Genomic DNA, 26,607 nt, shown 5'->3' with positions numbered 1-26,607 from the left:
GCATCAGACACTAAGAGGGCCAAGCACGGCGAACAGGCAGACGTGATCGTGGAGGTGGCATAGGTGGAGTGGTCTTCCCACTCTCCTCGCTAGACGACGGCGCCTACTGGTCGGCGGTGGTTCAGTTGGTGACACACTCTGATACAGCGTGGTGGACGGTACCGGCCATTGGCGTGAGGGAGTGTAGTGACTGGCGGAGGACCCGGATAGTGGCAGTCGGGCGTGTGAGTTGCTGGTGAGCCTCCCGTGGGCCCTAGTGGGGAGCCGGTGGGCGCCGAACATGACAAGGGGCAAAGGAGGCAGCGGCCCGACCACGCATGGGCCCATAGATGAATTCATTGGCCCCGGGATGGCGAGCGGATCGGCTAGCTCGGCACAAGGGACCCCGCCGGACAATGCAGCTTTACTGGCGACAATTACCCAATCGCGGGACATGCTGGACGCCAAGATTGGTGCGGTTGGGTCGGACGCAATTCTGCTGCGGCAGGAGTTGCGCAACGCAGTGTCCCGCATTACAGAGGGGGAGGTGCGAGTGTCGGGGGTGGAGGACGATATCCCCATCCTCAAACAGAAAGTGGCGAAGCTGGAGAGTACCCAGAAGGGCCTGGCGCTGCGGGTTGAGGACGCCGAAGGGAGGGCCATGCTCAATAACCTGTGCTTTGTGGGCTTTCCGGAGGGATGTGAATCTGGCAATATGGAGCGATTCCTCACACAGTGGTTGGAGGGCTGGCTCCATCCGGATGCCATGTCTTGCTACTTTGTGATCGAGCGGGTGCACAGGGCGCTCACTCAGAAACCACCGGTGGGAGCCAGACCTCGCCCAATAATTGCGAAGCTCCTGAACTATCTCGACCGGGCCAAGAAACCCCTGCTCTAAGACAACCACCGCATCATGGTGTTCCCAGACTATACGCGCATGGTGCAGCAGCAGCGCCAGTCCTTCCAGGCGGCCAAGGCCCAGCTGCGGGAGCTCAAATTGCAATACGCCCTGCTATTCCCGGTGCGCCTTCGTGTGGTGTTCCAGTCCCGCACCATGTTCTTTGATTCTCCGGAGGACGCCTTCAAGTGGACGGACGAAACTGTACGAGTACGACCTCACACTCCACCAGGCATACACTCTGACTCCTCATTGAGTGAAGGGATGCTGAAAGGCTCACAGAAGACGCGTAGGCGCGGCATCAGAAGATCTCGTTCCAAGAGGCGGTCGCTGTCATGCAGTCCAGCGCTGGAGACACTGGCGCATCCGTTCCGGCGGGCAGTCACCGGGCAGATGGGGCCTCCTGATTGGACCTGGTGCGACACTTGATTCAAAAATGTCCGAGGGAGCTCTGAGGCGGGCTTCTACCCTGCTGACTCTACACCCGTAGGCAGCAAGTGGGACTGTAATGGGTGGTAAGTTAGGGATCCATTGGTGGGGCGGGCCCGGGTCCCCCTGCTGGGGGCTAGGTCCCCGTCTCGCCGCGACAGATACTTCAGATTTCTTTGAGGTATGGGAGGGGGGGGGGGGGGGTGGTTGTTATGGGGTTGAAATGCGCATCCAAACTGGGTTCCTGCTGGAGGGTTTCCTCTTCCTTGGGTCTGCAAGATAGGGTGGAGGGAGTGTATGTATTTGAATGGCAAGTGAACGGCTGATGGCTCCGTGTCCCTTGGGTACACTGTGTTGTCAGCTGGAATGTCGGGGGGCTTCTTGAGAAGATTACATGGGGGGCAGTGCTGCGCCAGGCCAAGAGGGTTGGTGCAGACGTCCTGCTACTGCAGGAGACTCACCTGATAGGCTCAAAGGTTTTGTGTCTGCAGGGCTATGGCTATCAATACATTTTCCATGCTGGTTTTACCCAGGGGTCGAGGGGGGTTGCCATTCTGATACACCGCAGGATCCCCTATGTACATATACAGCAGTGGGTGGATGGGCAGGGGCGCTATGTCTTTATTCGGGGCACCATTGGACATGCCCCTGTGGTCTTCGGCTGTGTCTACGCCCCTCCTCCCCTGCAGTGGCACTTGGTAGAAAAATTGCTGACAATATGGGCTGATATCCCTGAGGGGATCTCCACCATAGGGGGGACTGGAACGATGTTATCGATCTCTCCCGAGACAGACGTCGGACGGGTGGGTGTCGGGGGGGGGGGGGGGGCCCAGCCCACGAAGTTACATTCCCTAGCCTCCAGCCTTGATTGGGTTGATACGTGGCGCCTCGCCATGGCACAGAGCGGTTACACCTACATCTCGACGGTGCATGCCTCCTTTTCTAGATTGGATTACCTCTTTGTCCCTAGAGGGGTGGCCTCGAGGGTGGTGTCAGCGGGTATTCATCCAAGAGGGCTCTCCGACCATTCAGCCATATATGTGGTGCAGTCGTTGGATGGGCGGTGGTCGCCATTTCGTTGCCGCCTCTCGGTATGGCATCTACTCGACGAAAACTATGACAATCAAATGAGGGAGAAGATTGCAGACTTCCTGGTCACAAATGTAGGCTCAGTTTCGGGAGTGGCACCTGTCTGGGAAACGATGAAGCCCACCCTTCGGGGGGTGGATATAGCCTGGTGTACGGAGGCCCGCCGGGAGGAACTAGTCAAGGCAGAGGCGGAGATAGTGCGTCTGGAACGCCAGAGTGGGGAAGCGGACGGGGGTAGAGGGGTGAGACGCCCGATACAGGCGCAGCAGTCGTACGCATCCATCCTGTCGGAAGAGGCGAGGCAAGCATGCCTGGGGACGCGTAGCAGAATATGCCAGTGGGGGGACAAGTCCGGCAAAATGTTGCATAGGCTATGTCAAGGCACATTTAGTCCCCAGGTCCTTCCGGGGGTGCTCGACGTTGGCGGGGCACCACTAGCGGGCCCCCAGGCTATTGCAGATAGTTTCGCGGATTACTACGCTGCCCTTTATGCCCCTCAGGAGTGCTTTGCTGTGGTGTGGGTAGATAAGTTTATCGCGGGCCTTCCGCCCAAGGCAGTCTCTGACGAGACACGGCAGCTATTGGATCTTCCCCTGTCGGACGAGGAGCTGGGTGGGGCGTTGGGGGAGCTGAATGCCGGGAAGACTCCTGGCCCGACAAGTTCCCCAGCGAATTATTCAAGCGGTACTTTCTCCAGCTGGCTCCACATTATCGAGCCGTGGTTGAAGAATCCAGATAGGCGGGCAGGCTTCCCCCGGACTGGCGACATGCGGAGGTGATTGTTTTTCAAAAGCTGGGCAGACTGCCAGAACAGCACGCCTCCTACCGCCCAATCTCCTTGCTGAACGTCGAGGCCAAGGTCCTGGCTAAGGCCCTGGCGAACCGCCTTTTACCGCACATATCAACCTTAGTGCGTCCGGATCAGGCCGGATTTATGCCCCAGCGGGCGACCCGGCATAATATTCGGAGGGCACATGTAGCGCTGGCGACGGCGAGAAGGCTAGGGGTTCCTGCAGCCTTCTTGCTTGCAGACATGGATCGGGCGTTTGATTCCCTCAGCTGGGTTTACCTGTTTGCCCTACTGCGCAGACTTAACTTTGGCCCCAGGTGTCTGTCATATTTACATCTTTTATATACCGACTTGACAGCATCGGTCAGGGTTGCCGGGGCTACATCGCCGAGCTTCTCAGTGCGGAGCGGATCTCGACAGGGCTGCCCTTTGTCGCCCTACCTCTTCGCTCTGGCGATGAAGCCGCTGCTGGCCTGGGTTCGTATGGGATGCGCAGCTGAAGGGACTGGAGTGGGCCCCCGGGATGTCGGACAGGATCGCACTGTACGCCGATGATGTCCTTTTCTTTTTAACTATTCAGAAAAGGGGGTGGTGATGAACAGAGTGTCTGAATTAAGCAGACCACTCTTACCCAGTCCAAAGATCAGGCAGGGCTTGATCCATCACCGTTATTTATCAGAAACGGTGATGGTTCAAGCCCTGATCTTTAGACTGGGAAAGAGTGGTCTGCTTAATTCAGACACTCTGTTCATCACCACCCCCTTTTCTGAATCATTTTTGTCCACCATAAGCGTGGAAGGGTATACTCAGATGTGAGTCCCTTGCTCATTGCACCATCAGGATTCAAGCAAGCCGGGCCGAAGACGGCTGAAATGCCAGAAACCGGTCCCCGGAAGCTTGTTTCCTTCCCAGTATAAGAATTGACTTGGTAGTTTGGTCTGCCCTGTTCCCATGATGCACTGGACCAGGGTCAGACTAATTTGCATATAGCCAAGTTCTGAGCTGGGATGGTGCAGTGAGCTAAAAAACGGTGATGGATCAAGCCCTGATCTTTGGGCTGGGTAAGAGTGGTCTGCTTAATTCAGACACTCTGTTCATCACCACCCCCTTTTCTGAATCTTTTCTTTTTAACTGACATGGACAAATCGGGTCCGAGGATCCTGGAGATCATGCGTATCTTTGGGGAATCCTCTGGACTATATATGAATCCCCGAAGTTCACTTTGTGGATGCTGGGCGATCCCGGGTTGGTGGGTTCCTGGGCCTCTACTCTACAGCGGGCTGATGGCGGTCTCCGATATCTGGGGGTGTGCCTTACCGACACGCCGGAGGTGGCGTGGGAGAGAAACCTTGCACCAGTGTGGGAGTGGGCTCGGGCTGACATGAAACTCTGGTCGCGCATGCCTCTTACCATCTACGGCCGATCGGCTATTTTTAAAATTGTCGCTCTCCCACGGTTGCAATACCAGCTCCAGAACCACCCATATCCGATTGCGCCCAAATGGCTCCAGCAGGTTAATTCTGCGCTGGGGCAGTTTCTTTGGGTGGGGGAGTAGTACGCGTGGCAATCCGTAAATGCTTCCTCATCACCTACTGCGGAGGGCTGGCAACCTCCGATATCCTGTCCTACTACCAGGCCTCCCACCTTCTCGTTCTGAATGACTGGTGGTACGGGGACAGAGGGGACCCGGCGTACGCGCTAGAGCGCGGCCTGATGGACCCACACTCCCTACATACCATTCTGTACTCGGCGTCCTTGTTAAAGGAGCTACCTCCGGGCACAAGACTGATCTTCTGCATCTGGAGACAATCATTGAAGCGTATGGGGTGGTGGAATACCCTTACGGGGGAAACCCCGCTGTGGCATAATGGGCGCCTGCTGGAGCTGGCGGCCCTTCAGGGCTTTAGGGGATGGGACGCCATTGGGATCTCGACTCTGGGCGATGTGCTGAGGCAGGGGACCGCTAAAGTCCTTCGCGGAGCTCCAGAGGGAGTTTAGCATGCCGAGGACTCAATTCTTCCGCTACCTACAGCTCTTCCGCTACCTACAGCTCCGGCACGCGTTGTCCCCCTACTTGGAGGGAGTGGCCACGCTTCCGGTGTTTAGCCCCCTGGAGGCCAAGGTCTTCATAGGCGATCTGGAGACCAAGAAAATAGCAAAGATATACCAATCGCTGGTCACCCACAGCGCGCCGACCCTGGATGATCTGAGAGGGACATGGGAGGCGGACGTGGGCACCCTAGAGGAGGAAGATTGGAGGGAGGCATTGGCAGCTCCACGAGGGGCGGCAATAGCCATGCGTCTCCGACTGATACAGTTTAAGTACCTACATCGGGTTTATTTTACGAGGGCCAGGCTATGGCGGGCAGTTATGGTGGCCTCCCCGGAATGCCTTTGATGTGGTCGGGAAGAAGGCACGTTCTTACACACTGTGTGGACATGTCCTGTGTTGGATAGGTTTTGGAGGGGGGTGTTCTCCTGCCTGGCGGAGGTCCTGGGGTGGGAGCTCCCGCGAACGCCCCAGCTTGCCCTTCTGCATGTTATGGAGGGAGTTGGGGGCAATGTCTATAAGCGACACCTGTTACTCCTGAGGCTCACCTTGGCGAAGGGAGATATGGCAAGAAAGTGGAAGGATGTCCAGGCTCCACCATTATCACTCTGGAAAAATGGCCCCGATTTTAATATGGGGCTGGAGCAACCCATCTTCCAGGCCCGTGGATGCCCGCGCAAACACTATAAAATATGGAAGAGGTGGGCCGATTATAGGGGATTATGGTTAGATGCCCCGGCTGTGCCTGCTGATCTCCCTGGGGATTGACCACAGGGACCTAGTGGAAGGGGGTGGGGGTGACTGGGAAGGGAGGGTCGGGGTAGGTGGGATCTTGGGGAGAAGGTAGCTCTGTGGATCTGTTTATGTACTTCCTCAGCACCCATGTCTTATGACCCTAAATCATGTTGTGATATGAACCCAATGGAATACTGCGCAAGTTGGTGGGGGGAGAGGGGATATTGTTCCTATAGTTTTTGTAAGTTTCCTTTGCTTTCTTTCTCTGAAAGGCTCCTCTAGTGCTCCAGCTCCCTGGTGCCCTTGAATGCATCCCCGTAGGCGTTGCGCCCTCCGGTACTCGTTCAGGACTGCAACAGTGGTTTCTGGGTTACAGAGCCCTGCATCCCCAGAGTGCTATTGTTCAGGAGCCCTATGCAATGGATGTGTACGTTAATAAAGGCCATATATGATGGGCAACGCTCGATAGCAGTAGAGCTGACCGGGGGGATACCCAACTATGCTATAGATGATGAAAGGGAGCCACGGACTTCACTAATGCACAATACTGTACATCGTAAAGGTTATAGAGCTGTGGGGGGTGGGGCGGGGGAGAAGAGGTTGAGTTTATTACGTATTCTAAATATTTTTCTGTGTCATGGAAATAATAATCTTATACACCTAAGACTCGGCGTTCGCAGAACGAACAATGTGCACGTATGGCTTGGGCGCCCCAAAGGCTATAATGGGGGGTCATTTTCTGGCTGGGTTTTTTACATGAGTGGGGGCGTGCGTCGCCAGGTTATGCAATGTATGGTGCAACGCATTATGATGTAATGTGTTATTTTCCTTCTTCAATAAAATGTGTTGTTAAAAAAAAATTGATTCTCTGGATAACGGACTCCATCATCAGACTGAGAAATCCTGCCTTTAAAATTAGTGGTTACTTTAAACAAAGTACAGATTCATGAGATCCATCATTTTTGAGGATTGTATGCCTTGCTTCTTGCCTAGGGGTCATTGGTGTTATGTAAATACAGGATGATAATACTTTTTTTAAAATCAATCATCAGCTTACAATTTAAGCGATTTAAGCAAGCACCTGGTTTATCATACCCCAAAATGTGTAATCTTGAGCTAGTTCCTCCTCAGACTCTTCTTCCCTTTTCGTGCTTTTGGAGGCTGAAGTATTTGTCATTCCTCTTCTTCATATGGTCTAGTCCCACCGCACCAAATATTTTGAGCTTTTGAACAGCAGCTCTGTCCTCATGCTTCCATCTTTGATACTAGCATTTGCTTGAAATAAGTCCTCAAAGCAAAGTAAGGCGAACATTTCTCAGAACTGCAAGCCTAACAAACAGGAACTAGAATGTGCCATAGACAATCGTGAAAGCATCTGTTCGATGATGCAGGGCCTTCACTGGGACAGGCAATAAACACAGGAAGAATTTAAATGGCTGCACCATGGACATACCGTCTAACATTCACTCTATAATGCTTATAAGCAACTTGTAGCAGAACCACTAGCAAAGTTCTAAAGAGGGGAGCAGCGTGTTATTGAAATCTATCCTAATACTATTCTTGAAGGTTGGGAAGGATCCCATATCCTGTGGTTTATATATATCTATTACTTTGCTAAATTAAAAGAAGATTTAAATATCTTTCAAGATTCAGATTAATAGTGCGATGGTTGTGAGAGCCCAGTTTATTTCGACATACTAAACAGGGTTTCTAACGAAATAGCCACAACTTGGTTAACATCGACTTAGTGGTCAAACTTACAGAGGCAGCCAAACATAAAAGGGAGAGGCTATTTCTCCTGCCATTAGATGCTGGAAAAGTGTTTGATAGGGTAGAAGGGTGGTACCTGGAGAAGATTTTAAATAAAACCTCTGTGGGTCCTTATATGGCGGCCAACTTTGGCTATACACAAAAACAAGCATCAACTACCATTTTTCTCTTAGGAGTTTGAAGCAGGGAGGCTCTACAACTAACATTATTTGTGCTGACTTTGAAGTCACATAAAATAAAAAAATAAACGCTAACACGAACGTTAGAGGCATCAGGTTAGGATGACACCATAAATTAATTCTAATTGCGATTACATCTTTTGCTTCTTACAGACACTGAAAGTTTAATCCTGTCCCAAGGAGCAGCACCACAACCTTTTCATGGTATCAGGTTTTAAAGTAAATAGGCTGGAATACAGGTGGGGGACTTTACAGCTATCCGGGAACCTACTGTAAGAGATCAGTGTGTAAGTTTGACCAACAGCGCACAGAAATATTTGGGGGCAAATTTCAAATAGGAGTAAAAAAATCAAAGTATAAATCCTTACACAGATACCTTTTCCCCCCCAATTTCATCTTTTAAAATTCAATATTTTGAATGTGAAGAAAACGAGTAACGGAGTGAAAATCTCACCTCTCACTACCCCCTGCACTGCAGCATCCTATGTTAGAACAGCCAAAAAGGAGATAAAACGGTGTGCATGCAGACATCAAAATGTCTGGTTGATTTAAAGTAGCAGGAAAAAAGGTCCCATAAGAAGAGTCTAAATACTACTGTGCTAGACCAAAATGATTTCAAATGATAAACCGACTAAGGGTTAATTTCTTGCTTCAAAATATAAGTTGGTTTTTCCATTAGTATAAAATGTCTAAGCCATGGTCATAATGATCAGTAGGCTTATTTCTCTCTATGCCAAGGTTGTTGTCGGTGATAATATCCTTCAGGAAGAGGAATATTTTAAAATACAAAAACTTGAAAAACCGTGCAAAGACAGGATCACAGATAAACTTTAAGTTAATTCAAAAATTCTCTAAAGACAAAACAGCAGGAAAGCACTACATGGAAGATCCTCTCCCCCAAGTTATCCATCACAGAAAAATTATTTAAATGAATGTATAATATATATTCCTGTGTTGTGTGATTCTGGAACACTTCAGAATTAATTGTTCTTAAACATCAAAATACCTAACGAACAAGTTACACACCTTCGGTAATGCTTATGTGGTAGAGACTTTTTAGCCGCAGATTCCTTACATTAGATTTATACCAAGGAGTCAGACTGGATCCGGAATTTTTTTAGGACCACGACCCCTACATGTAGGTAGGTGGTGTAGTTCGGCTCTGTGTGGTATTTTCATCCGTGCGAGAAGTAACGTGCGCGGTGCCTATATAGGCACCACCACAGCGTTCTGACGTCCGTATCTTTTCACGATATTCCACGCCAGGAGCGTGGAGTCACAAAGAACAAGGAACAAGAAGGTGGGTTGGTAAGGAATCTGCAGCTAGACAGAGTCTCTACAGATAAGGCGCTCCCAAAAGTAAGTAACTTATTCATCTGATGAAGACTTTAGCTGCAGAGTCCTTACCTGAGAATAAATACCCTAGCAATACTTCCTTGGAGATGGGTCTGCAAAACAATTTCACACCAAAAAGTCCTGCAGGGTCGAAGGGGCAAAGTGCCTGTCCTGACGGAGCAGACTGTTCAGGTAGTAGTGCGTTATCTGAACTTGTGCAGAAAGGCCCACGTTGCAGCCTGGCAGATGTCCAGGACCGGGACTCTGCCTGCTAATGCAGTAGTCGCAGCCTTGGCTCCGGTTGATTGAGTATGCAAGCCCTCAGAGGCGTAAAGTTCTAGGTTTTTCCTTTCTTTCTTTCTAGCACAACCTTCTAAGGTGACTCACTTTTCCCAACCCTATAGCTCTCCCCACATTTTCATTTCAGTCACCTAATAGAATGGCATGTTTTTTAACTGAGGCTCATAGACCAATTCTGTTAAAAATTTTCTGACTGCATACTCTTCATTGTTGAAGGACCACAACAAACAGTATGAATTTTTTGATTTTTTTCTAGATACAGCCCCTGAGGAAGGGCCAAGGGGCCCGAAATGCATAGGGCGTCGAAAGCAAGCACAAAAATGTTTATGTGTGAATTGCGAAAGTAAAATTGTAATCCAATGAAACTCATAATCAGTTACAAAGTATAAACGATTATTTGAAAATGAAATAAGTAAACAATTATGAAAAAATTATGCAATGATTATGTGGATTAAGTAATTGTTTTGTTATTGAATATTTGAGAAGATTTATGTTGATGAATTGAAAAGAAGCACTCCAGCGGGAAGTGCAACAGTGCGCATTAGGTCAAGTGGCTTCGCTTGGTGTTTGTTAGCATTGTTGATAAGCACAAATTGGACATTGTGCTAACCTAAGCAGCACGCATATCAGAACGGTGTAACAAAGTCATATAGTTTTTTAAAAATAAGGTGTGCCCAGCCTTCATTTTATTTATTTCTGAGCATTTGTTCTTAGGGCAGGAGCACCCACACCATAAAAATGTCATTTGACGCCATAACAGGGTTAACAGAAAATAGAGCAAACACTTTGGCATACACTAATTAGTTTAGTTTAGTTTAGTTTAAAGGAGCTTGTAAAGCGCCTGGTGACGCCTCCCGGCGTGTCCCCGCGCTGTGGATAGAGTGAGTTATGTGGAACTAGAGAACCTATCACGGATTAAAGAGGCAAGTTTTCAATTTCTTCCTAAAAGAGGTCTCATTCACCTCTAACCTGGTGTCCATGGGCAGGAGGTTCCAGTGCTTCGCTGCCACTGTGCGGAAGGATCTGCCTCCCATTCTGGCCTTTTTAGGACGGGCAATTCTGAGCAGACCTGTACCTTTGGATCTAAGGGTTCTGTTGGGTTCATATGGCGAAGCCAGATGCGACATATAGGCAGGTGCCTTGTTATGGAGGATCTTGTGACACCATAGCAGAGATTTAAAAATGATTCTCTTCTTGACAGGCAGCCAATGGAGAGTTGCCAGAGAGGGTCGTGAAGGGGCTCTGCGGGGCAGTCTTAATACTAGGCGTGCTGCCGAATTTTGTATGACCTGTAATTTCTTTATATTTTTCTCTGAAGTGCCTAAGAGTAAAACATTCCCGTAATCAATCCGGGAAGTTATTAGTGCCTGCGTCATAGTCCGTCTGGAGTTGAGAGGCAGCAAGTCAAGGGTACGGTTGAGAGTCTTCATCACTCCGAAGCACTTGCCTACAGTTCTCTTTATATGGCTATCAAAAGATAGCTTATTGTCAACCCAGACTCCTAAATTCTTCGCCTCCCGGCTGGGAGGGGGCAAAGGACCCAAACAGGTGGGCCACCATTCTTTAGTCCAATTGGTCTCATTACCTCCAATGATGATGACCTCTGTTTTGGTTCCGTTCAGTTTTAGACAGTGCTCTGTCATCCAAGATGCCAGCCTGCTCATACAGTTGTTAAAGTTAACGGCTTCCGTGGATGGGGCTTGCGTCAAAGATATTAGAAGTTGCGTATCGTCGGCGTAAGAGACAAGCTCCACGCCGAACGATTGCACCACCTCTGCCAGGGGGGCCATGTATAGATTAAACAGGGTGGGACTCAGGGCCGAGCCCTGAGGCACCCCCTGTTCAAGCCGCACACTGTCTGAGAGGGAAGTCCCTCTTTGGACTTGGAAGCTTCTATCGATCAGAAAGGCTTTCAGCCATCCCAGTGCCCTGTTGGTTACTCCAGCTTTGTTTAGACACTGTAGCAAGATGGAGTGTGCTACAGTGTCAAACGCGGCACTGAGGTCGAGCATGCTGAGGGCCATGGTCTTGCCCTCGTCTGCTCCCTTGCGTAGGGTTTCAGTGGCCCTGAGGAGAGCCGTTTCCGTTGAGAAGTTGGATCAGGCTACAGAAATATACTCATTAATTAAAGATATACGCTCCTTCAATGTGCAGTGAAGCAGTCTTCCCCAACAGTTAAAACAACTAGAATTTTTGACAAAAAGACAACTGAACCAGCGATTGCACGCGTCGACTTTAGTGCAATATCATCGAGCCAAAAGGATCCCGAGAGGACTGAGGATGCCCATCAAACCGATGTTATTTAGGTTCCATATGAAAAAGGACTTTATGGACAAATGGTACGCTGTACTAAATAAATGCTCCTTAGATTTGTTACTTCTATTAATAGAAGAACTAGCAGTGGTGATTAAAGAAATCACAGAAGAGATTGCTCTGATAGAAACAGATTTAGAAAGCCGGATGGACGCCGCAGACTGGGCAAAATTTCTTGAGGACATGAATTCAAGACTAGACATATACACCAAAGACATACAAGGCAAATTGAGGAAATACAAACGAGACACCTTAGATTATAAGCTGAACGAGGTGTATACATGGGCTGAAGTATATGCCCAAAGGAGAACAGATTTTAAGAAAACAACCAATACTTCATCCCAAGAAAGTGTAACCTCAGAAAGTGAAACCATTGCCAGTAGAGCACCTCCAATTGTGCAAACATCAGATAAAACCTCAGGAGCAACGGGAGAAACCAGCACAGGAGGAGCAACAGGCGGCAAAATGTCTTTTTCCCAACAGGACGGGGATACAAGTCAACCACCTGGCAAATTAAAAGGAAAACCAGGCGAGGCCAAAGAAACAACAAAACCAAACTTGAGGAGCACGATACAAACATAGTGGTTAATATATCCTCTCAGGCTATAACTAATCAACAAATCAAAGTACTTAACAAAGGTTTCAATTTTGTACCCACCTATCACACCAATCAACTGGAAACCGATATTGATTTTTTTTAATTCATGAGAGTATTACGCCTGAAATATTTCTTTATGAACATCCCGGATCCTGGAACAACCACTGAAGGAACTGAACTTGAGGAGTTTAAACCTAAATCTTCTTTCATGGCCCCCACATTACACAAGATACTAGATGCGTTTCAAAATCTAGTGTTGAACGATATTAAAAAGATTAACACATGGAAAAAGAGAACCATGAATTTCTCTAAACAAGAGAGACTTATCTTGAAAGAATTAGCTGAAGACTCCAACATACGAATTGAGAGAGCTGATAAAGGAGGAGCCATTGTAATTATGGATCAACAGTTCTATGAAAACAGTATCCAAGAGCACATCAATGATACAGAAATGTATTTGAAACTGGACAAAGACCCAATAGAAGACCTTAAAATGACCCTCAATCAGATACTTGATCACGCTGAAAACATGAAATGGATCTCAGCTAAAACCAGACAATTTCTAACAGTGCAGCAGCCTAAACAACCAAGCATATACATGCTGCCTAAGATCCATAAAGACCTTTAAAAACCACCTTTTCGTCCCATAGTCGCAGGGTGTGGCACGATCTTCGAACCCCTGGGCAAGTACTTGGATCACTTTCTGCAACCATTTGTACAGACCTGGTATTCACACATCAAAGATACGACTCATTTTCTACAAAGACTAGCTACAGTTCAATTCAAAGAAGGATTGATAATGTATACTCTGGATGTAAGAGCACTGTATACCTCTATTCCCCACACAGGTGGAATTGAAGCAGTAGAATGGGCCCTTCTTAAACAAGATGAACTAAGAGCTGATAAAGTATTCCTTTTGGAATTGTTACACTTTTGTCTTCACCATGGGTACTTTAAATACGAGAATCAGTTCTTTTTACAAAACAAAGGAACATCCATGGGATTTTCCGGAGCACCTGCGTACGCCAATACCTATATGGCAAGATTTGAGGAAGAATTTTTACTGACAGACCCAGAATGGACGGAAAACACAACCTTGTATTGTCGCTATATTGACGACATCTTTCTAATATGGCATAACAGCAAAGAAAAGCTTGAACAAAAAATACTTCAACTTAACACTCTGGATGAAAGCCTGCAGTTCACTAAGACCATAGAAGATATGAAGATTCCTTTCTTGGATGTACTAGTGAAAATAGAGGAGAAGGAAATCCGAACTGAGGTATACCATAAAGTGACAGACAAGAATACAGCTTTGATGTACAATAGCTTTCATCCAAAGAACTTAATTGAAAATTTGCCGAATTCACAGATGCTAAGAGCTAAGAGGATTTGTACGGACACACAATCACTTGAGCACAACCTGGTGATTATCACGGATAAATACTTGGGAGAAAAAATACCCTGAAACACTCTTGGAGAACACTAAACTCAAAGTAGCAGAAAAAAAACAGGGAATCATTATCAACACCAACAACCAAACCAGAAAAGAACCGCCAAGTTTTTGTATCAAAGTACTCTACCAGCTCCAGAGAAATCAAAAAGAGTATTAATCAACACTGGGAGTTGCTTAGCAACGAAAATGATTTTCAAGGAAAATTTAAAGAAAGACCTATTTTTGCCTACAAAAGGTCTAGAAACATCAAAGAAATGTTAAAATCACCTACAAGGAACCCCCAAGAGATTTATCGTGGTACTAGGAAATGTCACAACTGTGTACAGTGTAACAATGTTATAGTGAGCGACACAGTAAAGCACCCCCACACAGGTGAAACTATTAAGACAAGACACAATGCAGACTGCAACTCAACAAATCTGATATATGCCATAAAATGCCCCTGTGGGCTTCTATATATAGGCAAAACTGAACGGAAGATAAAAAAAACGCATATCAGAACATAAAAGCACCATACGCAACAACAACCCTGACAGTAGTTTAGCAGTGCATTGGACTAATAACAGGCACACTATAGCACAGCTTAAATTCCAGGTGCTCGAGGTAGTTAAATCCACCCCTGGAAAGGACTTGACTAGATCACTATTACAAAGGGAAATATTTTGGATAAGGAAGTTAGATTCTCAAGATCCGAAAGGGATCAATGATCGAGTAGATCTAGGATGCTATTTGTAATTATTGCTCAACAGTCGCTTGCGTGCGACCTGTGTTCTATGTGCAAATTCTGAAAACGCTATTATGGCAATTATGTCTACTTTTTGTTTGTATGCTAATTATCTAAAGCTTATTTTTAATTGATGTAAGTCGCCACATTTAACACATCTCTCTTTCCATACTTCTTTCCACTCTATCTTGATCTATATCTTTGTTGTTAAGTACTATTTCTGAGCTCAGCTTGCCCAGTTACAAATGGCAGTCGTATATCCATTAGAGCCTTGTAGCACCCGTCACAGTCCGTTTTTTGTATCAGCATTTCATGCACAGCACACGCATGCGCGACGATTCACCAGAAGACCGGCACGAACTTCGGTTCTTGCTGCGGAGTTATGCGGAGTTTCTGAATCAGTGCTAGGTAAGCTCTATTCCTCTAGATGTTAAAGCCCATATCTCTTAATAGAGCCGTTACTGAACTAGGTTTTCCGCATTTTTTCAGTACTAGGATCCTGCCGACTAAACGCCCCCAGAAGCAAGCTGGCAACCTCATCTTGATATATCGAGGCTAATACGCAAGCACAAAGGTACGAATGGTTTAGAATACCCCCGCAGGTATCCACGAACGTTATCTTTTTGAAAAACGAGATCTTAGTGGCATTTTTCGCGCATTTCAGATACTACTCACACATAAGAACGCGCCCAGTGAACAACCATCGATTACCGACGCACATAGTGTGAAGGTTGGTAACACGAGTGCAGGGGTAGCATTAAGGTGCAGTGTGTCTCACGGGTTTTTAGGGCAATATGTAAGGCATAAAGTTCTAGGTTTTTCCTTTCTTTCTTTTTAGCACAACCTTCTAAGGTGACTCACTTTTCCCAACCCTATAGCTCTCCCCACATTTTCATTTCAGTCACCTAATAGAATGGCATGTTTTTTAACTGAGGCTCATAGACCAATTCTGTTAAAAATTTTCTGACTGCATACTCTTCATTGTTGAAGGACCACAACAAACAGTATGAATTTTTTGATTTTTTCTAGATACAGCCCCTGAGGAAGGGCCAAGGGGCTTGAAATGCATAGGGCGTCGAAAGCAAGCACAAAAATGTTTATGTGTGAATTGCGAAAGTAAAATTGTAATCCAATGAAACTCATAATCAGTTACAAAGTGTAAACGATTATTTGAAAATGAAATAAGTAAACAATAATGAAAAAATTATGCAATGATTATGTGGATTAAGTAATTGTTTTGTTATTGAATATTTGAGAAGATTTATGTTGATGAATTGAAAAGAAGCACTCCAGCGGGAAGTGCAACAGTGCGCATTAGGTCAAGTGGCTTCGCTTGGTGTTTGTTTGCTTCTTAGCAAATGCCTAGCAGATTTTAATGCAGAGCACAATCCAACGGGAAATGGTCCATTTATGCACAGTGTTTTCCATCTTCGCTCCAACATACCCCGTCAAAGAGTTGGTCTTTTTGGGTCCTGACAGTGAAATTGCTCCTCTTGCTTGGAAGGATGTGGCAGAGCAGATAAAGTAGGGAGGGTGATGCACTGGCCTACATGAAAGGGAGTGTTGACTTTCAGCAGAAAGGAAGCTCTAGTGCAAAGAACTAGCTTGTCTGGGTCCATGTTTAGGTAGGGAGGCTTGGATGGCAAAGCCTGAAGCTCAGTGACCCTCTGGGCAGATGTCTCCAGAAAAGCTGCCTTGGTGGACAATTGAGCAATGGCTCAAGGGAGCGCTCATCAGAAATGTTAAGACCAGATTAAGGTCCCACTGAGGCTGATAAAGGACAAAGGTGGAAACGTGTTGCAAACCTTAAAAGAACCCATTTACAATAGGGGATTTGAAGAGGGATGGCTGATCCGGCTACCGCAGAAAGGCTTAGATGGCAGAAATATAGCCATTTCGGGTGCCCAGAGCAGAGCCCTGCTGGGCAAGAGTAATGCGATGCGAATGAGAAAGACCTGAAAGAGGGGAGCAGAAAGAGGGTCAACCTGTTCCTCTGCACACCATGCCACAAACTTGCCCCAACAGCAGGAGTATACAGTTCTTGCTGGGGGGCGCCTGGCTGCCAAGATAACAGTGCAGCCTTTGTGCGGAAGGTCGAAAGCTGCCAACTGTCGCTGCTCTTATCTACATGCATGAAGGATAAGTGTTGACAGGTTCAGGTGGAGAACCCTCCCCTGCTGCTGTGACAGAAGATTCTCCTGAAGCAGCAGCCTGATCGGAGAAACTATGGTTATGCTCAACTGTTCGGGATACCAAACACTCCGAGCCCAGTACGGAGCCACAAGAATGACCTAGGCTTGGTTGTTCCTGATCTTCTTGAGAACTCTGGGCAGGAGTGGTATGGGCTGAAAGGTAAACAGGTGGCCTGAGCTCCACTTGAACCAAAAAGTGTCTCCGAGTGAGAGCCGCCTTGGAAACTCCATGGTGCAGAACTGCAACCATTGCACATTCTTGGCGGTGGTGAACAGATATAACCAAGGCTCTCCCCACAGCTGAAAAAACGTACATCACCTCCGGATGGAGACACCAATCGTGATCTGCTTGGCATCTTCAACTGAGTTTGTCCACCCTGGTGTTCAGAGAGCCCGCCAAGTGTTAAACCACCAGGGAAATGCCCTGCTGTTCCAGCCATGTCCAGAGATACAGGGTCTCTTGACAAAGGGTCCACAATTCCACATTGCTCCGGTTGTTGTAGTACCACATGGCAATGGTTTTTTTTTTGCATGAACATCTGCACTATCCTTCCCTGAAAGGAGGGCAGAATGGCTTTTAAAGGCAGCCGGATCGCCCAGAGCTCCAGTAGGTTGATGTGGAGTCCAGATTCCAACAGATACCAGAGGCCACTGATCTCTACCTCTCCCAGATGGTTGTCTCATCCCAGAAGAGACACATCTGTCACCATTGTCAGATGTGGTAGGGAAGGGAGTGGGGTCTGCCACTGACCCAATCACAGTTCGTTAGCCACCACTGCAGAGCTTTTGCAGTTTCCTCTGAGATCCAGACTTTGTCAGAGAGATACCCCTGATGCTATGTCCACTGGAACTTCTGGACCCACTGAAGAGTCCACATATGCCAGCAGGATGCAATAGGCTAACCAAGCAGCCAAAGAGTCAGTCTCATAAGAGTCCAGAATGGAGGCTGAAATAGGAGTATAAAAGCCTGAATATCCTGGACTCGCCATTCGGAAGGATAGGCCTGAAACTGAACTATGTCCAGAAGAGATCTGATGAAAGGCAACATCTGAGAGGGAGTCAGGTGTGACTTCGGCACGTTGATAATGAACCTGAGTGAGTGCAGGAGGTCCATTGTAGTCTGGAGGTGGTAGACGACAGCCCAGGGAGCGTTGGCCTTCAACAGTCAGTTGTCGAGATAAGGGAAGACTGGCACCCCATATTTCCGCAGATGAGCTGCAACCACTGCCATCACCTTGGTAAACACTCGAGGGGCGCTGGTGAAGCCAAAGGGAAACATGGCGAACAGAAAACGCTTGTGGACCACCATGAACAGCAAATAACGCCTGTGGGCAGGGGGGACGGGAATGTGGAAGTATGCGTCCTGCAAGTCCAACCCTGCCATCCAGTCTCCCGGGTCCAGGGCAGATAGGACTTGAGCGGGCGTGAGCATTATGAAATGCTACTTCTTGAGGAAGAAATTGAGCGGGTGCAGGTCTAAGATAGGACCAAGGCCTCTGTCCTTAATGGGCACTAGAAAGTAGAGGGAATAACAACCACAACCTACTTCTTGCGTCTGAACCCTCTCCATGATTCAGAAAAGGGGGTGGTGATGAACAGAGTGTCTGAATTAAGCAGACCACTCTTACCCAGTCCAAAGATCAGGGCTTAATCCATCACCGTTATTTAGCTCACTGCCCCATCCCAGCTCAGAACCTGGCTATATGCAAATTAGTCTGTCCCTGGCCCAGTGCATCATGGGAACAGGGCAGACCAAACTACCAAGCCAATTCTTCACCAGAAAGGAGACAAGCTTCCGGGGACCGGTTTCTGGCATTTCAGCCGTCGTCGGCCCGGCTTGCTTGAATCCTGATGGAGCAGTGAGCAAGGGACTCATGTCCGAGTATACCCTGCCACACCTATAGTGGCCAAAAACGATTCAGAAAAGGGGGTGGTGATGAACAGAATGTCTGAATTAAACAGACCACTCTTACCCAGTCCAAAGATCAGGGCTTGATCCATCACCGTTATTTATCTCACTGCACCATCCCAGCTCAGAACCTGGCTATATGCAAATTAGTCTGACCCTGGCCCAGTGCATCATGGGAACAGGGCTTGTCTCCTTTCTGGTGAAGAATTAGCTTGGTAGTTTGGTCTGCCCTGTTCCCATGATGCACTGGGCCAGGGTCAGACTAATTTGCATATAGCCAAGTTCTGAGCTGGGATGGTGAAGTGAGCTAAAAAACGGTGATGGATCAAGCCCTGATCTTTGGACTGGGTAAGAGTGGTCTGCTTAATTCAGACACTCTGTTCATCACCACCCCCTTTTCTGTATCAATTTTGTCCACCATAAACGTGGAAGGGTATACACAGATGTGAGTCCCTAGCTCATTGCACCATCAGGATTCAAGCAAGCCGGGCCGAAGACGGCTGAAATGCCAGAAACCGGTCCCCGGTAGCTTGTTTCCTTCCCAGTATAAGAATTGGCTTGGTAGTTTGGTCTGCCCTGTTCCCATGATGCACTGGGCCAGGGTCAGACTAATTTGCATATAGCCAAGTTCTGAGCTGGGATGGTGCAGTGACCTAAAAAACGGTGATGGATCAAGCCCTGATCTTTGGACTGGGTAAGAGTGGTCTGCTTAATTCCACCCCCTTTTCTGTATCAATGAACCCTCTCCATGACTTCCTTGGCTAACAGTCGCCACTTCCTGGCAGAGCAAGGAGAGATGGTACTCAGTCAACTTGTCGCAAGATGCTGGTATGTGTGGAGGGGTAGCCAAGAAGGGCAGGGAGTAGCCTCTTTATACAATCTGAAGAACCCAGAGGTCAGATATTATAGACCTCCAGCAGGGCAGGTATTGGTGTATCCTCCCGCTGGGTGCCCATGGTGGTAAGAGGGCAAACTAAAGAGGTTTGGAGGCTGCAGCTGCTGGAGGAGTGGTGGACTGGCCTGACCTCTGGCTGCCCGACCCACGGGGTTTATGGGTACTGCATCCTCGGCTGCACAGAGGCTGGGAAGCTTGTGTGCCCTGGTGGCTGGGGTGGTAAATATGCAACTGGTAGCCCCTTTCATGGCCACAAGAGGAGCGAAAGGTGGTATGGTGTTGGCATGGGTCCAAAGAAAGGCCCAAGGACCTGGCCATAGCTCTGCTATCATTCAAGCGCTCCATTGCAAAGTTCTCCTGGTCTCCAAAGAGACAGGAGCTATCAAAGGGGATGTCCATAAGCAACGCTTGGGCATCCCTGGATACACAAGTTGTTCTCAGCCAGGAGTGGTGCTGTAAGGCCACTGATAAAGAAAGTGCTCTGCCCAGCGAGTCGGTCGTGTCCAGCCCACAGCGAGTCTTGAACTTCGCTGCATCTCTCCAGTCAGACATAGCTTGGGAGAGTATGGCCCAGACCGCCTCCATCGGGCAACACCTGCACGAATGAATCCCACAGGGCATGGGATTAATGGCCCAAAAGCCATGCGGTGTTGACACACAGCAGTGTCAGGCTGGTGGAAGCTTCTTTCCTAAGGTGTCCAGCCTCTTGGATTCCCTTTCCAGTGGGGTGGTAGTGAATGAGTCAACATTTATACGAGGAAAGAAGGCATGGACCACCAAGCTCCCTGGGATAGGGTGTTGCGTGAGGAAGCTGGGCTCCCCTGGGGTTATAGCAGCAGCAGGCAATCATCCTGTTCAGAGGAGCCCGTGCAGGGTTTGGACCATGTACCCAGCCGGACGTCCATGACATCTTCATTAAATGGGAGAAGCAGTTCAGAGGGGATCACTCCCAGCTGAAGCACCTCCGTCAAGACGTTAGTCTTGACTACCACGGAGGGTAGGCTAAGATCCAGGACCCCTGCCGTCCTTCTCAGCACCACAGCAAAAGAAGCTCTCTCCTCCATAGCCACAGCAGGGGGAGAGAGCATGCCAGTATCAGGAGAGCTGCCAGGTCCGCTGGCGTCTGCTAATTCCTCACACCAGTCCATGCTGGGGTCTAGGGGCTGGTATTCTCCAGTCCCACCCCATAAGAATAGGGTTTGTGCTCCTGCACTGGAAAGCATAGTTCCAATCTGCATCGTACAATACTCTTCCGGCTTTGTGTCAGAGTAGGGAATGGGGATGGCGCCAGCAGCTCCAGGAGAATTGGCACTGGACCGGAGAAGGTCAAAGTGGTATGACCGGCGCTGGTCTGGACCCATCTGTGAATCCAAGGGGCCTGCCTGGAGCCGGGGGCGGAACCGCTAGCAGAGAACCAGTGGGGGCCACCCATGAACACACTGGGCCGAAGGCACACAGAGAACAACAGGCCACCCAAATATGAGATGCACGGCCTTATTGAATTTGCAGAGTTGGGCAGGGGTTACTCCGGCCACCGGAAACTGGAGGAGGTGCAGACTCAACAGCGGAGCCAGGCCTCGAATGACGACGCTCCCTCATCTCGCCAGATGACTTCGACAGATGGGTAAGTCAAAGACCTCTTCAACTTCTTACTCTTCTTGCACTTTTGGGACTTACCCAAAGACGACTTGGAGGGCAACAAGGATCTTGGGTTCCGGGACCTTCCTCTCGACTGGGATCGAGACAGTCGCGGCGTCGCATGTTGGGCGGCAAGGAATTCTCCCTCAATGCCTTGGGGTGCGCGGCGCAGCAGTCAACGCAGATTGTCACATTGTGGTCCCGCTCAAGGCACCAGAGGCAAAGAAGGTGCGGATTCTTCACATTTTAAAGCAAAGTAGGAGGGGTGACTGTTCATCGGAGTGTGCACTATGAAGTCATGCTTACACTCAGATAAGGTAAAGGGTAAAGTGAGGGATCCTAAAGGAGTAAGAAAAAAGCTAGGTCTGGTCTTGGACCCTCCCATAGTCAAGCAAATGGGGGGGGCGGGGAGAGATGGGAAGGGGAAAGACACTTTGTCTCTTGTTGCCCTCACAAACCCCAGAGGATATCATGCATCATCATCTGGCGGTGCTCCTCGTCCGGCCGGCGCTGCAATGCCCTACCGGTCACCCGAACTGTCACTTTATAGGAGATCTTTTCAGAGAACAGCCCTATGATGAGTGCGGGTATGTAGAGAGGGTCCTTCTCTCAGTGATGGTGCTGGTGGGGTAGTGGACAAAAAGGGCTAGGGGATACCGAAGGGCAGTAATTTTATTAGTGATAGATGGGTTCCCCTGTCATATTAAAAAAACAAAAGGTTGGGCGTTACAATATGAGTAATAATGTACCCTGGGTAACAGAGTGTGGTCAGGTCGACATGTTTCGCGCTAGCCGGGTGAGGTAGATCCTGTGAGCTTCATCAGGATCAGTGCAGAGATAAATAATGATGATTGTGTAATGTAGAGAGTGCAAGTGTGTGTCTAGGGGGTGACTGGCCCTCTATGCTATGCTGAAGGTGCACGCGGTTCAGTGCTCCTACTCGAGCTACTGCAGTGACTAGACTATTAGTCTACTCTCCAGTGAGACCTAAGGACTGATGGAGCATTACTCCATGGGTGGAGGCCTAGGTATCACCATAGATTCACAGTGGTTTTGTGGAAGAAGAGGCGCTGCTCGGCACCTACCCCTCATACACCCGGATCACAGACATCTGCCGATGACAGGCGCTGGAGGGATTGAAGATGGCTTTCCTAGTTGACATCCTGCCACACCAGGAGAAAAAAACTCAAAAAACGTTGACGAAAATTCGAAAAAAGTCTGTCTAAAATTGGCTAGGGGTAGCTCTCTCTGGATCTGTGCTGACTGCCGTGAAAAGAACTGATGTCAGCACTGGGGTGGCGCCTATGATACCACATGGGAGCAGAATGACGCCACCTAGCAGTGAGCAGGGGTACTGCTCACAAACAATTTCAAGGATCCAGTCGGACGCCTGGGGATTAATTCTAAGGGAAAGAATCTGCAGCGAAAAATCTCTACCAAATGAAAAATAATTTTTTTTCAGCAAAAAGTTATAAAATACCTTAGAATAGCCATAGTCTCAATTAAATAACAAGTTTCGTCTTCCATCTCACAACCATCACTTAGGAACAAAAGTAAAAAGAAAAGCAGGCGCAAACACTTCCTCGCAACAAAATGAAGGAGGCACTCTGTTCGGTCAAAATGATGTTTAAAAGGAAACAAAGCATACTTTTTTTACGCGTTCAAGAATCCTACACTCAGAACGAGCTACACACTGTTTACAAAAATCAAAACGTTAGAGTTATGAAAAGGGTTTAGATTTAAAGGTTGTCGAAGTCAAGATCTATCTAAAGGTGATTAAAGTTCAAGATCCAAGAAAGGCCTGTAAGAAAAAGTTCGTCAGTGCAGATTTAAGCAAAAGTAGATTTGTTACCTCCATTGGCCAACAGGTTTTCCTGAACTTTATCTTTTGTGTCTTCCAGCACATCAGCCATATACTGGGCCACCTTCTTTACAACACTGTGGAATGAAGACCAAATAAAATATTAGGAAGTAATGGGCATCAAGCACAAATTTAACCACACTGTTTTTTTTCATAAAACCTTACTCTTAAAGGAGTCTGTGGATAAAGCAGTCTGCACTACCCTATGGTTCCTGCATTTATCACAAAGATTCCAGAAAGCGGATACCTGGTGACAAGTGCTGTGGCTGCGCTGGGCAGTGGACAAGCATTGGTTGTGAACATCCCTGGAGGAAGCAGAATGGTTTTGATGCACCTAGTGTCTAAGCAGGTGTAGATCTGAGAGCTCAGGCTCATGAGAGTGGGCTGCAAGACAATGAATGAATTGTGGCACTCATGTCCAGAGCATAAGGAGAGCCCGTTGACCTAAGGGTAAAGCCAGGCAGCCAACAATGACCTTTTTTGAGAGCTCAAATAGGGACATCTTCAAAAGAAGAGCAAACATTGCCCGATTTAGTTTAATGTCTTGTTTTTCACTTAACATTTTAAATCGAACTTCTGACATTTTCAAGTTAATTTGCTAACCACGAAAGGATGCATCTTTAGTCTGCCATGTCGGTTTTTTATCTTGTGACCTACAGATCACAGTAGACGTCTGCAGACAGAATCTAACTTACTGAGCGATCTTGCCATCAAGATTTAGGTGCAGAACATATAGGCATGCAACAGATCAAGGTCTTATCATTTTCTCGATGCACCAACTCATATCTACTTTTCTGAGTAGCCAGCTTTTTGAGTACTGTTACACTTACAAGTAAATACTAGATATTTGAAATGAAGCCAACACCTCATACACCATTTAATTTAACAATCATAAATGACCATATCGCTTAAGTCTAGCCTACCAATGTGGAACTGTCTCATTCAGAAACAATCATACTATGAAGAAGTGGAAAACAGTCTTTACCCTCAATGTGGGCAGACCACCTATTGTGATTGCCGTACAAAATATAGGACGATTGAACACCATAGTGGGTAGTATTCGCCCACAGTTACCCAAAGAACCACAACATATAAAGTAAAGACCGTGATTGATGAGCTAGTAAGCTAGTAGTAGGAGAAAGGGATCATAGAAGTCGATGAAACATTCAAACAAGATCAGAGAGAAACAAGAAAGGGACCTAAAGTTGCAGTTCATTGACACTCAATAGAAAATTATTTTATGTATACATGCGAACCTCCAAGAAATGCAGTGTTTAAATTAATACAATACAAATATCTTAGATTGGTAGGATTACAAAAAATTAAAAAGAGACCAAAAGGGAATGTCTAAGGTGTGCAGTGCCAGAAGCAGATCTATTAAACAGGAGATGGAATTTCTGTAGGTCCTCAAGTGTTTTTGACAGAAAGTTATAAAACATCTTAAAGTGAAATTGTAGTTCTTAAATGAAGGGCCAATGTGAGTTTAATAAAGTTCCTTCTTTATATCTAAACAACAAATATATATATGTGCACACCCAAATCTATTTTTAAAGAGCCTGGTAAGTGCATAAAAATGACTGTTGAAATGAAAAAAAGAGTATGCACCTAAGGTATGAATGCTGCCAGACAAAACACTCAAAATGTGTGGTCGCATAGAGTTATGTTAGCAATACGCGTAGGGACAGAAGATCAGATTGAGTTATTGTATACAGCAAGATTAAAATGTATCGATTCGGTGATGTTTTCATCGGCTGTTTACCAACATACGTTGCGTGTGGCAAAAATGTGGACTCCGGTATTAGTGCAATTTATGTAAAATCTCTAGTTTTATGACGCGCGAGGATAAATGTGCCATCACAAACGGAAGGGGAAATTCAGAGGTCATACATAAAACTTTGTTGCTAATAAATAAATGGAGTAAAATGTTTACAAAATTGCCTTACAGTAAAAGTGAATCAGAGACATACGATTATTGTTAATACTAATGAGAAGAAAGTGAAGAAAGAACGAATACAGAAGCCTCTAAAGAGGCTACGTGTGTCATTTTAAACTAATATGATGGGTCACATTTGTCCACTGCTTGTTATGAAACAAATTTTACATACGTTCAGGTTGCAAAGGATTCTTCCTACCACGCCTTCACTAGCAATTCACATACAATATTGACAGTTAAAAATGTTTTGCTGAAAGTTATTACAACAGTAATTACATGTGCTTTCATCTGCAGGATAGGAGAGTAACAACCTTTGGAAGAAAGGCCCCATCTAATCCTCAGCACCAATATCTCCCAAAAGAATGTGGTGCAGGGCGACTAGACTGACAGAGCTTGCAGCTCACTCATGCGATGAGCTGAAGTTACCGCAATAAGAACAAGCATTTGCAATGCAATAGGTTTCACATTTACGCGAGTTTAAGCTATTGGCATTGTAAATGACAATGCCTTTTATTTAGGTTTTAAAAACGAAAAAAAGGCATTGTTATTTGTAATGCTAATAGCTCAAACTCGCGTAAATGCGAGACCTATTGCACTGCAAATGCTTTTGCTTCATTTGACCACCAGGTGCAAGTCACAGCACACACACAGACAACCATTCTGTTTCTAGGTTAACGCTGGGTGTCGTCGGCGTAGGAGATGATGTTGAGGTTGTGATTGCGTGCGATGGCGGCAAGGGGGCTCATGTAGATATTGAAGAGGGTTGGGCTGAGCGAGGAGCGTTGGGGTTGGCCGCAGATCTTGGTGGCCGGACTCTCTGGGTTCTTTTGGAGAGGAACGAGGTGATCCAGTCCAGCGCTTTTCCTTGGTGGCGCCTTAGAGGCGGGTTATTAGGGTGCGGTGGCAGACGGTATTAAAGGCGGCTGAGAGGTCTAGGAGGATGAGGGCGGTTGTCTCCCGGTTGTCCATCAGGGTCCTGATGTCGTCGGTGGCTGCGATGAGGGCTGTCTCGGTGCTGTGGTTGGCTCGAAATCCGGATTGGGATGGGTCGAGCGAGTTGTTTGTCTCGAGGAATGCAGTCAGCTGTTTATTGACGGTCTTCTCAATGACTTAAGCCGGGAAGGGAAGAAGAGAGATGGGGCGGAGGTTCTAGAGGTCTTTAGGGTCAGCTTTGAGTTGTTTCAGAAGGACGTTGATCTCTGCGTGCTTCCAGCTCTCTGGGAAGGTGGCTGATGCGAAGGATTTGTTTTATGACGTTCCGGAGGTGGGGTGCGATGATGGCTTCTGCTTTGTTGTAGATGTGGTGGGGGCATGGGTCAGAGGGAGAGCCGGAGTGGATGGTGTTCATGACGTGGGTGGTGTCTTCTATGCTGATGGGGGTCCAGTCGCTTAGGGTGGTGGTGGGGGGTCGTTGGTTTGGTGACTGGAGACGGCGTATGGGCGTCAAAGCTGTTGTGTATATCTGCGATCTTGCGGTAGAAGAATGTGGCGAAGGAGTTGCAGTGGTCTTGTGATGGTGTGATATCATTGTTGC

General features: G+C 47.5%; 1 protein-coding gene across 1 annotated transcript in view; it reads right to left on the bottom strand.

The window, feature by feature from the left end:
- Positions 1 to 26,607, bottom strand: part of ATP6V1C1 (ATPase H+ transporting V1 subunit C1) — a 484,611-nt gene that overhangs the window by 326,527 nt on the left and 131,477 nt on the right. Inside the window, exon 4 of the mRNA XM_086966092.1 lies at positions 23,132 to 23,217. Coding sequence (XP_086822218.1) covers positions 23,132 to 23,217 — 86 coding nt within the window. The remainder of the gene's footprint in view (positions 1 to 23,131; positions 23,218 to 26,607) is intronic.

The sequence above is a fragment of the Lissotriton vulgaris genome, chromosome 4_1 (assembly GCF_964263255.1).
Source record: "Lissotriton vulgaris chromosome 4_1, aLisVul1.2, whole genome shotgun sequence".
NCBI lineage: Eukaryota > Metazoa > Chordata > Amphibia > Caudata > Salamandridae > Lissotriton > Lissotriton vulgaris.
The sequence above is the reverse complement of the archived record's forward strand: the minus strand, read 5'-3'. Positions and strand labels throughout refer to the sequence as shown.